The following is a 14279-nucleotide window of genomic DNA, read 5'->3' on the forward strand; positions in this document are numbered from 1 at the left end:
CCGGAGAATCGCCGGAGTTGCGCCGGGCCTGATTCGGTCGGGAACACTGGGCGTCAATCAGACGGGCATCGCGCTGCCCCAAAGGTGCGGAATGCTCCGCATCTTTGGGGGCCGAGCCCCAACATTGAGGGGCTAGGCCTGCGCTGGACTAATTTCCGCCAGCCAGCTGGCGGAAACAGCCTTTGTTGCCCCGCCAGCTGGCGCGGAAATGACATCTCCGGGCGGCGCATGCGCGGGAGCGTCAGCGGCCGCTGACAGTTTCCCACGCAAGCGCAGTGGAGGGAGTCTCTTCCACCTCCGCCATGGTGGAGACCGTGGCGGAGGCGGAAGGGAAAGAGTGCCCCCACGGCACAGGCCCGCCCGCGGATCGGTGGGCCCCGGAGCCCGCCCACGCCGCCTTGTCCCGCCGGTAAGGTAGGTGATTTAATTTACGCCGGCGGGACAGGCAATTTATCGGCGTGACTTCGGCCCATCCGGGCCGGAGAATCGAGCGGGGGGGCCCGCCAACCAGCGCAGCGCGATTCCCGCCCCCGCCGAATATCCGGGATATTCACGCCGCGCCGGTTGGCGGGTCCCCCCGCTCGATTCTCCGGCCCAGATGGGCCTAAGTCCCGCCGATAAATTGCCTGTCCCGCCGGCGTAAATTAAATCACCTACCTTACCGGCGGGACAAGGCGGCGCCCACTGTCGCCCACTGATTCTCCACCGCGCGCCGAACGCGATTTTGGGGCAGGCTGCGGAGAATCCAGCCCTATATGTCCAATATTGCCACGGACATTTCCACCCGACTGCGTATTATTGTGCCTGCATCCTATGGTTTTATCTTGCCGCAGGGATAGGACAAACCCGGGGATGTTGATGGTGGCAAAGCAGGATGCTGTGGAAGCTGGGAATCTGAAATAAAAACAGAAAATGCCAGAAATGCTCAGCAGGGCAGACAGCTTCTATGGAGAGAGAAACGCAGCTAATGCTTCAGACCTGTGACCCTTCACCAGAACTGGAAACAGTTCGAGATATAATAGGTTTTGAGCAAGGGGTGGATGGAACAAGGACAAATGGAACACCCTGCGACAGGGTGAAAGACAGGAGAGATTGAATGACAAAAGGAAATGGCGATGGAAAAACCGAAACATTCAAAGAAAGGAAAACAAAATGGGTGCCAGGACTATGGTCTGTTGAACTGAATGTTGATTCCACTCAGGCTGCAAAAAACCTAATTGAGTTCCACCAGCTTGCATTGAGTTTACACTGGAACGGTTCAGTAGGCCAAGGACAGATGTCAAAAGCCGAGTCTGAAAGCCGACGAGAAAAATGTCAAAGAAATTCACCCTATTCACGTGAATAAAACACAAAGAAATAGAGAGCTGGGGTGAAGGAAAGCTGGTCACTCTTGCCTCTAAGGTAGGCAGTAGTTTATGGAAGTCTCGTCCTGGATTTCAGCCCATAACCCAGACTAACAATTCTGTGCGATACTGAGGGAGTGCTGCCTTGTTGGAGTCACTCTTTCGGATGAGGTATTAAATGGCGGCTGTGGGTTGGCAATTCATTGTTTATTAGAAGACCAAGGGAACTCTCGCATGCAGCCCTCAACCAAACAAATGAACAGCTATTTATTTCATTGCTGTATGCTGGACCTCACGGTGTGAAAATTGACTGGCTTTGTGTACCTGTGTCACAACAGTGATTCCTTGACATGAAACACTTTGAGGCTTTCCAGGGATGTGTCAGGCACCATGGAAATGCATGTTCCTTTTTATGTAGTGTTAGTAAATGTATTAGATCTGCCTGTTAACAATTAATGCACTGAAATGAAACGTCTGTTGTAGTTCCTTTTACAGTTGATAAATGTAACCCACTACTTGTCTGGATAATCATTCCATTGCGTCAGGGATTACATGATTTGGGGATTGTAAAATTGGAAAAGTGTAACCCATTATTTGCACGTAGATCTAAACAATGTTTGTTCCGTTGCAGTATTTTGGAAGCTGTTGTGCCTGGAACCGATGTGATTGTATCAAAAATTTCACCAGCCGTCAAGAACACTAGCTTAAGAGGGTAGGTAGATTATAAGGACATCAAGAAAGTCTTTCTTTATTTTCTTCCTCTGGGGCTGAAATATCTGCATCAATTTAAATTGGGATACTTTTAATAAAAATTCAGATCCAGTCGAGGTTAGTTGAATTTGGGATATGCCTGTCCCTCAAAACATTTGGCATGGAAGAAGTTATGCGTTTGCATTTTATTGGAACCTTTTGACTATGGGGTCAGGAATTTGCTCCGGGCAGCTCCTGCCCATTTTCTGCAGAATATCCATCAAAATGAGTCAACATTTTGTACACAGTTTAGAATTAATTCAGAATGTGTACTATTTAAATATTTATTGTGTTTGACAGTCTGTATATGAAACAGTGCCAGTATACTGCCAAATGTTATATTAATGCAAGTCAGGATGAATTCCTTACACAGATTTGGTGAATGCATAAAAATAGAGAACATTAGGAAAATAATAAGGTTAACATTTCTTTGCCTGGCTCCTGAAAAACGGGAGCAATACGCTGTTCAAATAAATGCTAACACTGTGTTCCTATTTTTCTCTCGAATGCTCCCCAAAAATGACTAAGGGCATGATCCAATGCCACGCTGCGCCGGTAAAGCAGCTCGCCCTGGCGCAGCGTGGCCGATGAAAGCCGGGAGACCTTGCGTCCGGGATCTACCCGGCTCGCCGCGCTTTGCGAAATCCAACACAATTTCATGGGACTTTGCGATGTAAATCCCGCCCTCACTTTTTGGCAAATCTCCATATTAGAGCGACGTCGTGAGCCTCACTGTAATGTGCAGATTCCCGAGGTACCTGAGGCTTTGGGATTCATCCCCTTCGCCTCAGAGACCTCTGGCGAGCACTGTTCAGCACTGGTCCCCACAAACGGGAACCAGACGGAACGGCACTTGTGGGAATCTCCCAGGGGATTGGAGGCCCCCAACTGCATGCCATTGGGGCAGGATTGTGCCCTGGCACTGCTAGTGCCACAGGGGCACCCTGACAGTGCCACTTGGGCACACTGGCAGTGCCAGCCTTGCACCTTGGCAGTGCCAACTGGGTGCCAGCCTGGCACTGCCAAGGTGCCCAGGTGGAACTGTGAGCTGGCAGGGGCACTTCCAGGGTACCAGGCTGGTATTGTCAAGCTGTCATATTTTGCGCATGCGAGCGATCGGGCCAGGGTGCCCGACATGGGTCTTGAGGGGGAGGGGAGCCGGGGACCCTCCCATAGTGCATTCGAGCTGGGGGGAGATCAGTGATCATTTTGGGGGCCCTGGAGATCGAGAGGCCATTGTAAAATGGAGTCCCAATCGCTGGCTACACTGGGGAGTTCCGGCAGCGGAGCTCCCACTGCACAAATGGGGCTATGTGCGGCCTTGGCCGTGTGTTCCCATTCAGGCCCTTTATTCAACATGAGTCATGTGGAATAGCCATGTGTTTCTTGGCACTGCGAGTGCCAAACATGCGGCGAAACGTGCTCACTTTGGGACTTTGTTCCCTTTTGGGTTGAATTGCCCCCCTAGTGTCATGTCCGGTGGGGAATGCTGTACAATTCCCGCTGGCTGATCCCAATCGCAGTCCACCCCCACTTAGTACTTTGTTTGGAGTGAGGCGTGTTTTGCACCGGCTTTGAGAGGGGCGAGGCCCAAACACGACAGCAGGTCCGGTTCCTCAGAGATTGGGGTGCCCTTTTTTAAAGGGCGCCCCAATTTCAAAGTTAAGTGACATGAACCCCCTTCCCTATCCTCACGGTCATTGCAACCCCCGCAGACAAGGGAAAAACCCCCATCACCTAACCACAGAAGAGTAACATCCTCCCCCCCCCCCCCCCCGCCTGATTACCCGCCCCCCACCCCCCCCCCCCCCCCCCACCCGCTCACACCATGCAGGAATCAAGGAGGCCTGCTGTTCCCCTCCCTCTCCTCGGTGACATCAGCTCAGCTCCCCCCCATCCTCACTGGTATCAGTCCCCCCCCGGCTGAGCATGAACTGTTTATGTTTTCTGGGAGGGCCCAGGAACATCGCAAAATGTTTGGCGCCCAGTGCAAATCCCGTTTCAGGGCTATCCCAGTATTTCCCGAGATAGCGGGATTTGCGCTAGGCGCAACAGAGCTGGAAAATCGCTCCGATTGTGTGAAAGTTTCCTCCAATGTTCTTCTGGTGTCAACCTGAAGAGGGCGCAACAAGATCAGCTGCATGATAATAAACATCAGGGGTAGGATTCTCTGGTCTCCCTGCCACGTTTTTCCCAGCAGTGCGCCGTTCGCTGGAGATCAGGATCAAAGTTCTCCCAGGTAAAAGCTGCTACCATTGATCCCAGACCTGCCTTTTAGCTCTATCTTCTCAAGAGGAAGGCTGGCATTGTCAAGAAATATTTTTATTTTTCAGCTTTTCCCTCCTTATTTATTTTTGGTTGCAAAAATATACTTTATTTGTAAAATATCTAAAAGAACATTTAAAAAATGATTGGCTGGTTTAGCTAAACAGCTGACTTGCAATGCAGAACAAGGCCAGTGGCACGGGTTCAATTCTCATACCGGCCTCCCCGAATAGGCGCCGGAATGTTGCGACTAGGGGCTTTTCATAATAACTTCACTGAAGCCTACTTGTGACAATAAACAATTATTATTATTATTATTACAACATTTCTAAAGTGCCCTCACAGGACCTGCAATGATATTTAGGTTTTCCATATAGACCAAGTTGCACTCTGAAGTGCTTCAGTACAATTGCGATACATCTAATATTCACCGTATATAGTCAATGTGAACCATACAGCCCGAGAGTTTCTGTATAATTCCCATCCTCTCGGTCTTAGACAGTGACCTACCCCCATCTGTACTTGTGGCAGAATGCTGTTAATGTTTTACATTTACCAATGGAGGGCTTGCTCAATACTGTGCCACCACCTAAATCCCACCACTTAACGATACGCCTTGCTTAAAAGGCTGCATTTGCTGTCAACGCCGCAACCAATGCCAGGCATGCGCAGTCACATGAGCGTCATAATGAGTGAAGGAGTCGACCGGCAGTGGCCCCAGGACTAGAAATGGGGCCGCTAGTGGTGTTTTCACCATTTCGCATGATCCAGGGTTTGTACAGAGTTGTTTAAATTTGTGTCCAACTGGGAGCTGAAACTCACGGGCCTGTAGCTAATGGCAAGCTCATAGACAAAGCAAGCTAATAGTCTTGGCAGAATTCCCTGGCTATCTGACAATCTGGTTATTAAATAAGCCTTGTTAAAGCCAGCATCTATCATACTACATTTACCCTCTCTGGGTTCCAATGTTGAGAGATGAAGACACTAATGAATAGATTCCAATGTGTTAAAATAAAATTCTGCGGATTAACTCTTTACACAAAGGTTTTCATAACTGTTATCAAATGAGATTTAAGGTTTGCTGATAGTTAGTACATTCTCGATAGCGGCAGCACTGAGATTTTAACTCAATATCTCCTGTTAGATATAGCACTTGGGGCGAAGGGGATCAAAGGATAAGGGAGAGAAAGCGGGATTGGGCTATTGAGTTGGATGATCAGCCTGATCGTAATGAATGGCGGAACAGGCTAGAGGGGCCGAATGGCCTCTCCCTGCTCCTATTTTCTATTTTTATATGTTTATTAGGTTGGTGCTTCATCCCAAAATGAATCCCCAAAACAATCAGTGTTAAAGAGAAAGGGATGAACTATTCCTGCATTTGCAGCGGTACACTGGCGGGTTGGTCGCAGAGGAATGATGGCCATTGGCATTCCAAGCATGAGTGGCACAGTGCGCATGTGCAGAGTGGCCATTTGCGTTGGCAGGAGTTGCAGTGTACTTTAAAATTGCCAAGGAAAATGACAACCTTCTTGTCAGCATTTGCAGCCATTCCTCTGTCCCTCACCTGAACCGCTAGCAATGCTTTTCCTAACACAGTGTAGGAACTAGCCCCTCCCTCTGCATTGTGCCGCCTAGAATAAAAAGGGAAACATTTCAGTTTAACTTAGGCTTGCCAACCCCAGTTGAATATCTTCCCGGAGCTGTTATCACATGACCTCCAGCCTCTAACTGCCCCGCCCCCATCACAAACTCCAGCAATTGGTCACCTGCAGGAAGTGTACCTTCTTACTGCATGAATTGGAAAATGAATAGAAATTAATTTCCCAATTAGCTGATTCGTGACTTCCCGTCAAACAGCCGCATCCGATATTATAACTGTTAATAAGCAAAGGTGTGAGAAAACCCCCACACAATTCTTAATGCTCTTATGAGTTTTCTGCTGGGTTGCTCACAACAACGTCCTGAAGATCATTCTTTATTTCCTGAATACTTCAGGTTAATTTGAAGGGTTGGTAACCCCAACCTAACCAGCACATACTTCCCTTTCGCTCACTGTTATTCTTCATTCAGCTCTTTCTTCACCTACAACTTGACTCCATTTTACAGCCCTTTTAATATCATCTTCTTGAGGCACAAAGACTTTTGTATACGGTATCCAGCCATATTCCGCATGAGCATTTGTTTTTATTTTTTCACGGGGCGTGGGGATTGCTGGCAAGGGAAGCATTTGTTGCCCAACCCGAATTGCCATTGAACTGAATAGCTTGCTGGTCCATTTGGAGGGTAGTTAAGAGTCAACTGCATTGCCATGGGTCTGGAGTCACTGTTACAGATGCCTGGTCAGCTCTCAAAAGTGACTAACAGACTGAACCAGGACCATAACTTTTTAAAGTTTTAAGACGGTGCAAAAAAGATCGATTTGTTTCAGGAGTGATAATATAAGAAATAGGGCTTGGTTATATTATAAACAAACTTTATTAAAAGAAAAGAAAACAATATTTAAACATTTAAACTTCAACCCGAACAATAACAGAATACATGCAGTCTCTTGACCTTTTTAAAAAATATTTTTGTTGAGGTATTTGCAATTTTTATAATCATAACAATAACAGCGACATAAACATGGTATCGCAAAATTTCCACCTCCATCATGATCTTCACACACTTCGACCATAAAACCTATCCTCTACCCCAAAAGACTTGCTCATCCGGGCCACCATCATGTGTGCCCAGTGGACTACCTTGAACTGTATCAGGCTAAGCCTGGCACATGATGAGGATGTATTAACCCTGCTTAGGGCATCCGCCCACAGACCCGCCTCTATCTCTCCCTGGCAATACTTGCATTTACGAAACAATTTTTGTCCTGATAGGGACATTACTTCTGAACCCTTTTTCCAAAGCTTTTCTCGGTGGCAACTTTCATGACCATCTAGGTCGATTTCCAAAGCCTTCTCCCTGAACATGTTCAAAACAGGAATCTTTCTCTGAGCTTCGCCAAGCCTATTAAACAAAGGTTTTTTCCTGGGGTGCTCAGATTTGAACCCATCAGCATTATCTTGGCTGTTTGGTTTTCCACTCCCATTTATACAAAAAAGCAGAGCCATGCTCTTGGTATGCACAAACCTCCCATTGAAGGACAAAGAGGCCAGCAGACTCTGTAATGGGCTAATAGCTGGTCAGACAGGAGTGTCCTGAAGGACAATGGATCTCGAGTGTCTCACCCTTGCTGAACAGGGCCATCCTGCGTATTCACACTAATGTGTTCAAGTCTGAATGGAACAATGTAATTCATGTCAGGTGTGGGCGTATACCTCTAACTCCGTGCTAGCTGTTTTTTTCCTCAGCCTGCTGAACCCCCAAATTATCTGCTTTATCATCAATCCCATTTTTGGACCCAATTTCCTAATATCTCCCTTGCATAACAGTCACATATCGGCCGACTGGTTAAGGATGGCAGATTTCCTTCCCGAAAGGGCACTGGTTAACCAGATAAGTTTTTGCGAAAATCAATAATAGTTTCAAAACTAGTTTTATATTCCAGATTAATTAATTGAATTTAAATAATGCCCACTGCCGTGGTGGGATTTGAACCAGTGTCCTCAGAGCATGCGCCCGTACTAGTTAATTGACATTACCACTATGCCACCATGTCCCTATAACTGCACCTCCTGCCCCTCATCTCTGTTGACATATATAATAAACAGCAGGAAGCAGCACAAGTACTTTGTGGCTTCTTCCTGTCCTTTATCTTTTGGATTCTGTTCTGATTAGCAAAGAGAAAATGACTCTCTGGTGCAGCGAGGAGCACTGATCAGAAATAAACATTTCCGTATCAATGGTGGATTGTTATTCATCTCATTACGCAGTGAAATATATTATTGAGTCCCTCACCTCTTTTCGTTCGCTAATATTCACCATAGTTTCACACTGCTCCCTCGTGTCCACTTCATTATTGCCTCTTCGTTTTTAAAAAATCTACAAAATCGATGCTTTTACACAGCAGAGACTCTTCAGTCACATTTGAATAAAAGAAATGAGAAAGTTTAGGCACTTCATCAGGAGCTGTGCTAGAAGATGTTCTTCAATGTTTTTGAAATCCTTGTCCAACATTACAGACCCATTTGTTAGAAAGGTTAACAGATGTCAATATGCCTCCAATCTAGGAGAGGGGGCACATTGCCCACAGGAACATATTCAGGACCAGTATGGCTTATCATGACAAGGAAGTGTCACTGACTGCCAGTGGCAGGCCCTCTGAACCTCTCTTGATCAATATCGGTAGAAAGCCCAGTATTTAATGCTGACCCAGCTGTTGATTTTACGACAACCAATGATCTGATAGAAATTTGTGGACCATTTATGTTCCCATTCCCTGACTTCTCACACCATCATTATTTGACCTATTCCCTATACCTTGATCCAACTTGCATAGCTTAGCATAGAGAGCTCCTGGCCAAGAGTAAAAATCAATATTCCAATGATCAACCTTCATAATATTCAAACCACATGCAGATTTCTACTATAATAATCATAATCTTATAATCTGTATTATTGTCACAAGTAGGCTTACATTAACACTGCAATGAAGTTACTGTGAAAATCCCCTAGTCGCCACATTCCGGCGCCTGTTCGGGTAGACTGAGGGAGAATTCAGAATGTCCAATTCACCTACTAGCACGTCTTTTGGGACTTGTGGGAGGAAACCGGAGCAATCGGAGGAAACCCACACAGATACAGACAGTGACCCAAGCCGCAAATCGAACCGCGGATCCTGGTGCTCTTAAGCAACAGTGCTACCCACTGTGCTACCTTGCCGCCCATTACTACTCACTATACATCCCTCCCTCACTTACATTGGGATATCAGGACAAGAATGTAGCTTGTAGCCACGGTGCCCCTCCCGTCATCTGGATCTGGTAATATTTATGCTATATCTAATAGGAAATTCATGCTGTTTGGCCATGCACTTTTGCATTTTGCACTTAGTCAGTGCCAGGAGAGGAAGGCCGAAGATGCAGTGGTTAGCACTGCTGCCTCACGGTGCTGAGGATCCACGTTCGAACCCTGCCCCGGTTCACTGTCTGTGTGGAGTTTGCACATTCTCCCCATGTATGCGTGGGTCTCATCCCCCCAACCCAAAGATATGCAGGCTGGGCGGATTGGCCACGCTAAATTGCCCCTTAATTGGATTTTGTTTTTTTAAAGGAGGAAGGCCGACTCCAATGTGACATCAAAGTCATTTTCATCTTTAATGCAAAACAGAACACAAAATAAATAATATTTCCAGTGCATAGTTTACAAATTGCTTATTTTCTATTAGTTATGACAAACTGTGGGCCTGTCTGGTGGTGGGATAGGGTGGTTCCCAGATTGCAATTCCACTGTCTCTTGTTGACCTTTTGTCGGCGTGGTGGGAGGCCAGCCCTGTTGAGCTGACTGACAACTAATTAATTGCCATCAGCACTCCCATCCCATTGAGGATGAGTCCAATCCAATGGTTAGCAGCTCAGCAGCACCATTGGTAGTGGTGGCCAGTGTTGGGAGTACACCTAGCAGATAAGACATAAGTGTAACAAATTGCCCTGCCAACCAGCAAGTGGGATGTGGGTTACCATGGCCAGTCAGGCATGCCCTGGGAAGGGGGAGAGTGGGTTAATGAGGGCAACAGGAAAGTTGCCACAAGTGTGGCTATTGTTGCTAGGGGCTCTTTGTGAGCTGCAGATATCAGACTAGGAGTCCCCCACCAACCCTCTACCCCAAGCCTGCAGGAGGCTGCTAGCCAGGTAGATGTATTATTCCTTGTGTCTGAATAAAGCTCATAGTCTTACAGTTGAAGTAGATGCTTTATTTCTATGAGTTCATTCTCTCTCCAGCGCTTATCTGAGCTGCCTGTCTGTGTCTTGATCACCAGCTGCTGTTCCTGTGAAGAGTCTCCTGACTTCCTGTTTGTCTATGTATATATACATCTCTGGTGCTCCCTCTAGTGGTTACTTAGCTGTAGTGTATTTACATTAACCACATGTGTATATACAGTGATGCATATCACTACATCCCCCCTTTTTTCTTTTTACATATTTCCTGTACTTTGTTCAAGAAAAGTGTACAAAACAGGTAGATAAATGATGATATGTACAAGTTGTGATGATATTGATGATTATACAATGCCAATTAATATTTATGAATCCAATCTTAATAAAAAAAATTATGAGTCCAAACTTTATGAATTTGTTCGGTTGAGTTGCTTTCTTCTTCTGTTGTTGAAGTGGTGATGTTGATGTTGACATTTCTTTGTGAACGTCATCAGGTTTCTTGTGTTTAAGTAACCAAGAAGTCATCATGAGGTGCTCGAATGGGCGAATCACTTTGTTGTCTGATTTAGACTTTTTTTTCTATGCTTGTGGTAGCGATTCTGTATTGTTGTCTGACCTGGACTTTTTCCTGTGCTTGCGGTATCGATTCTGGATGTCATCTTTGTTGTCTGACCTGGACTTTTTCCTGTGCTTGCGGTATTGATTCTGTATGTCATCTTTGTTGTCTGACCTGGAAATCTTTCTGTGTTTGCGGTATTGATTCTGTATGTCATCTGTCTTGAAAGCTGATTTGCTTGTTTGTAATGGAGCAAATGTGAATTTGTGAGATTTGTTGTCATGCCATGGTATGTTTGTACTCTTGCCATTGTTTTGAGCTGTGCTGTTACATTGTCCTTCATGTGCAGAGTTCTACCATGTCGCACAAGTTGTTGTTTCATTGTTGTTGTTTTTGTTGTTTCTGTCTTTGTTGTTTCCGTTGTTGTTCTTGGTGTTTTTGTCGTGCTTGTTGTTGCTGTTATTGCCTTTGTTATGCTTCTTGTTGTTGTTTTTGTTGTTGTGCTTGTAGTTTTTGTTGTTGTTCTTGTTGTGCTTCTTGTTGTTTTTGTTGCTGCTGATGTTGTTCTTGTTTCTGTTGTGCTTCTTATGGTTTTTGTTGTTCTTGTTGCGCTCAATGACTGTTCTGTGTGGATAATTCGAGTCATTCTCAAAGTTATTTGTGTCAGTGTCCTTTGTGGTATCTGCTACATTGAGCATATCTTCTTGAGGATTGTGAGAATGATCTGATGTTGTATTGATCTTTGTGACATCACTCCTTTGCGATTGATGTGATTCCTCTTTGATTCCTTGGTGCTCCTCTTCTGGAGTCATTTCAGGTTCCCTTGAATCATCATTGATTTCTTGGTGCTCCTCTTTTAGTGTCATTTCAGGTTCATTTGAATTATCTTTGGTTTCTTGGTGCTCCTCTTCTGGAGTCAAAATCTTCAAGATTTCATTTTCTTGTGGGTAGTTAAGAGTAGATGAGGTTTTAATTGACATGGTCTCACTGGACTCAAGAGTAGTTTCACTATGATTGTTGAGTGCTTCTGTACATACGATCTGAGATCTGTCAGTCTCGCTGTGATCTTGCACATCTTGTATGGGAATTGTGATTTCTTCGTCACTTGTCCCACATACAGTGGGTAGACATTCAGTGCCTTCTTGTTGGTTAAATAAGCTGGATAGACTTTCATAGTCTTCTTCTGGTGGCTCAAATAAGCTGGGTAGACTTACATAGTCATTTTGTTGTTCACGTGAGCTTGGTAGACTTTCATAGTCTGCTGCTGGTTGCTCAGATAAGTTTGATAGACCTTCATGGTCTTGTTCATGCATGGACTTCGCTCTGGAGTCTTTAGTTGCTTCCATTTTGGAGTCTGTCAACGAGATCTCTTTGGAGGCATGTGTCGCTCTCTCTGTGGAGTCTTTCATCGCTCTCTGTGTGGAGTTATGCAGTATTCTCTCTGTGGAGTCGACCTATGCTCTCTCAACAGAGTTGTTCAGTACTCGCTGTGTGGCATTGTTTTCTTCTTGGGTATTTGACAGGTGCTGTCATCCAATGTATCGACGATCTGCCATTGCATCATGGTATTGGATTCATCTACCATGAGTAGAGTCATGTTGAGCTTTTCAATCATGGCACTGATCATCATATCCGAATAACTCCGCCATGTCTGAGTAGTATTCTTCGATAAACAAATCATCTTTATTTGTCTCAGATTTGTTATTGTCCTCTTCATGTTCAAGGGACAAATCATCTTCTTTGGTTTCGGAGTTGTCATGGTGCTCTTCACTTTGGGTGGTGCAAATTGCTTGTTCCAGAGTGCTGCGAAAGTTATGTTCAACTGCTGGTAGAAGTTAAGGCATTGTTGTGCCTTTTGAGGTTAAATTTGTTGGTTTTGTGCCTTTAAGAGTCTTGTTTGTGTTTTTCGGGCATTTCCCCTTTAAGTGGGTGTGGTCTGAGTTGTCCATGCGCAAATCAATTTTCCTTTACTGTGCGCTTTTTCGTAAACTGCGCATGCAATCCCTCTTCGAGCTGTGTGCTCTTTTTGTTCAACTCTGCATGCACAGAACGATCTGCGTAAAAACATCTTTTTTCAATTGCGCATGCGCGGCTGCGGTTTCCTGCGCATGCGCAGATCCAGATTTGCGTCTTTTGTTCCCCGGCAGTTTAAAATGTGCTCAGACACCATTTTTACTTCTTCAGACCCGTGGAAAAGAACTTTTTTGCCGTTTTTTCTTGTTAAAAACTTTAAGTTGTTTTTTTCTTGTGATCTGCACTTGTCAATCATGATTTCCAGCATAAACCTTTCTGTTCTGATGATTGTTTGAGTTTCGCAACACTCATTCCCTGTGCAATTTGGTCTCTGAGCATTGAATGTCTTAAAGCAACATTGTTACAGGTGTTACAGTAATCTTCAATTTTTTAAAGTTTTACTTCTAATTTGGTGTTGCCTTCACCTTTCAAGTAATTAAAGAAGTTATAGATTTCTCTAGCTTCATGTCCTGCTAGTAGAAGTGCTATTTTCATTTCATCTGAGGCCGTGCTCAACTCATTAGCTACGATATACAGTTCGAACGTTTGTTTAAAGATTTTCCATCTATGACTTAAATTACCGGTTGTTTTCAGCTGCGGTGGAGTTCCAACGAGTTTCATCGACTCAGCGAAGTCTCCCCACATACGGGTTTTCTTCTGTTTTCGATGTTGCTTTGTCAGCATCTTGTGTAACCTTCTAGTAAGCGTTCTGAAGTTTCCTGGTACCATGTATTATTCCTTGTATCTGAATAAAGCTCGTAGTCTTACAGTTGAAGTAGATGCTTTATTTCTAAGAGTTCATTCACTCTCCAGCGCTTATACTATGTTACATCTGAGCTGCCTGTCTGTATCCTGCTCAGCAGCTGCCGTTCCTGTGAAGAGTGTGCTGACTTCCTGTTTGTGTATATACATCTCTGGTGCTCCTTTTCGTGGTTACTTAGTTGTAGTGTATTTACATTAACCCCTTGTGTATATACAGTAATGCATATCACTACAGTAGAGGCCGATAATTGGCAGCTGAAGTGGCTCATTTGGCCTCTGCGTAGGACAACTGCCCTCCACCTTCTCCATCAGTTATAAAATACCATGGCAACAGGAAGGCAACAGGTACTCTACACCCTGTCTGCCTTCCTTTGCTTTTTTATGACCCTTCACTAGGGAACTGGTAAAATTAAATGCCTGTTAATTAATAAGACATGCTTCAGGCAAAAAACGATTTGTTGAAAGATACTTAACCCACGTAACGTTTTCATTGGTAAAGTTTTCTCTAAACCACGTTGTGAGGCTGGCATGGATGTTGGAAAACTGCTTCTTGTTTTGTGTTATTGAACGCCGCTTCCTGCTTTTTATATGTAAAATGAGACATGACCAAATCTATTCTGTGAATTGAAATGAAAAACAGATGTTTTTGTAATTAGGAGGGCAAAAAGATATTTGTGTGGTCGCAGTGTGGGGCACGTGTCCCACGTCCTGAGAATCATGTTTCTTAACTTGTCACCTTTTGTTTACATCTTTCGCCCCTCGTCGCAGCCATCCATC

The 14279-nt window shown here is 45.0% G+C and overlaps 1 protein-coding gene across 2 annotated transcripts in view; it reads left to right on the forward strand.

Annotated features, from left to right (window-relative positions):
- The window catches only part of LOC140429187 (cadherin-related family member 2-like), a 313290-nt gene that overhangs the window by 255079 nt on the left and 43932 nt on the right, over positions 1-14279 (forward strand). For both annotated transcript variants that reach the window (XM_072515860.1, XM_072515861.1), the window contains one exon: positions 1975-2055. In XM_072515860.1, the coding sequence (XP_072371961.1) occupies positions 1975-2055 (81 nt within the window). The remainder of the gene's footprint in view (positions 1-1974; positions 2056-14279) is intronic.

The sequence above is a fragment of the Scyliorhinus torazame genome, chromosome 9 (genome assembly GCF_047496885.1).
Source record: "Scyliorhinus torazame isolate Kashiwa2021f chromosome 9, sScyTor2.1, whole genome shotgun sequence".
In the NCBI taxonomy this organism is placed as follows: domain Eukaryota; kingdom Metazoa; phylum Chordata; class Chondrichthyes; order Carcharhiniformes; family Scyliorhinidae; genus Scyliorhinus; species Scyliorhinus torazame.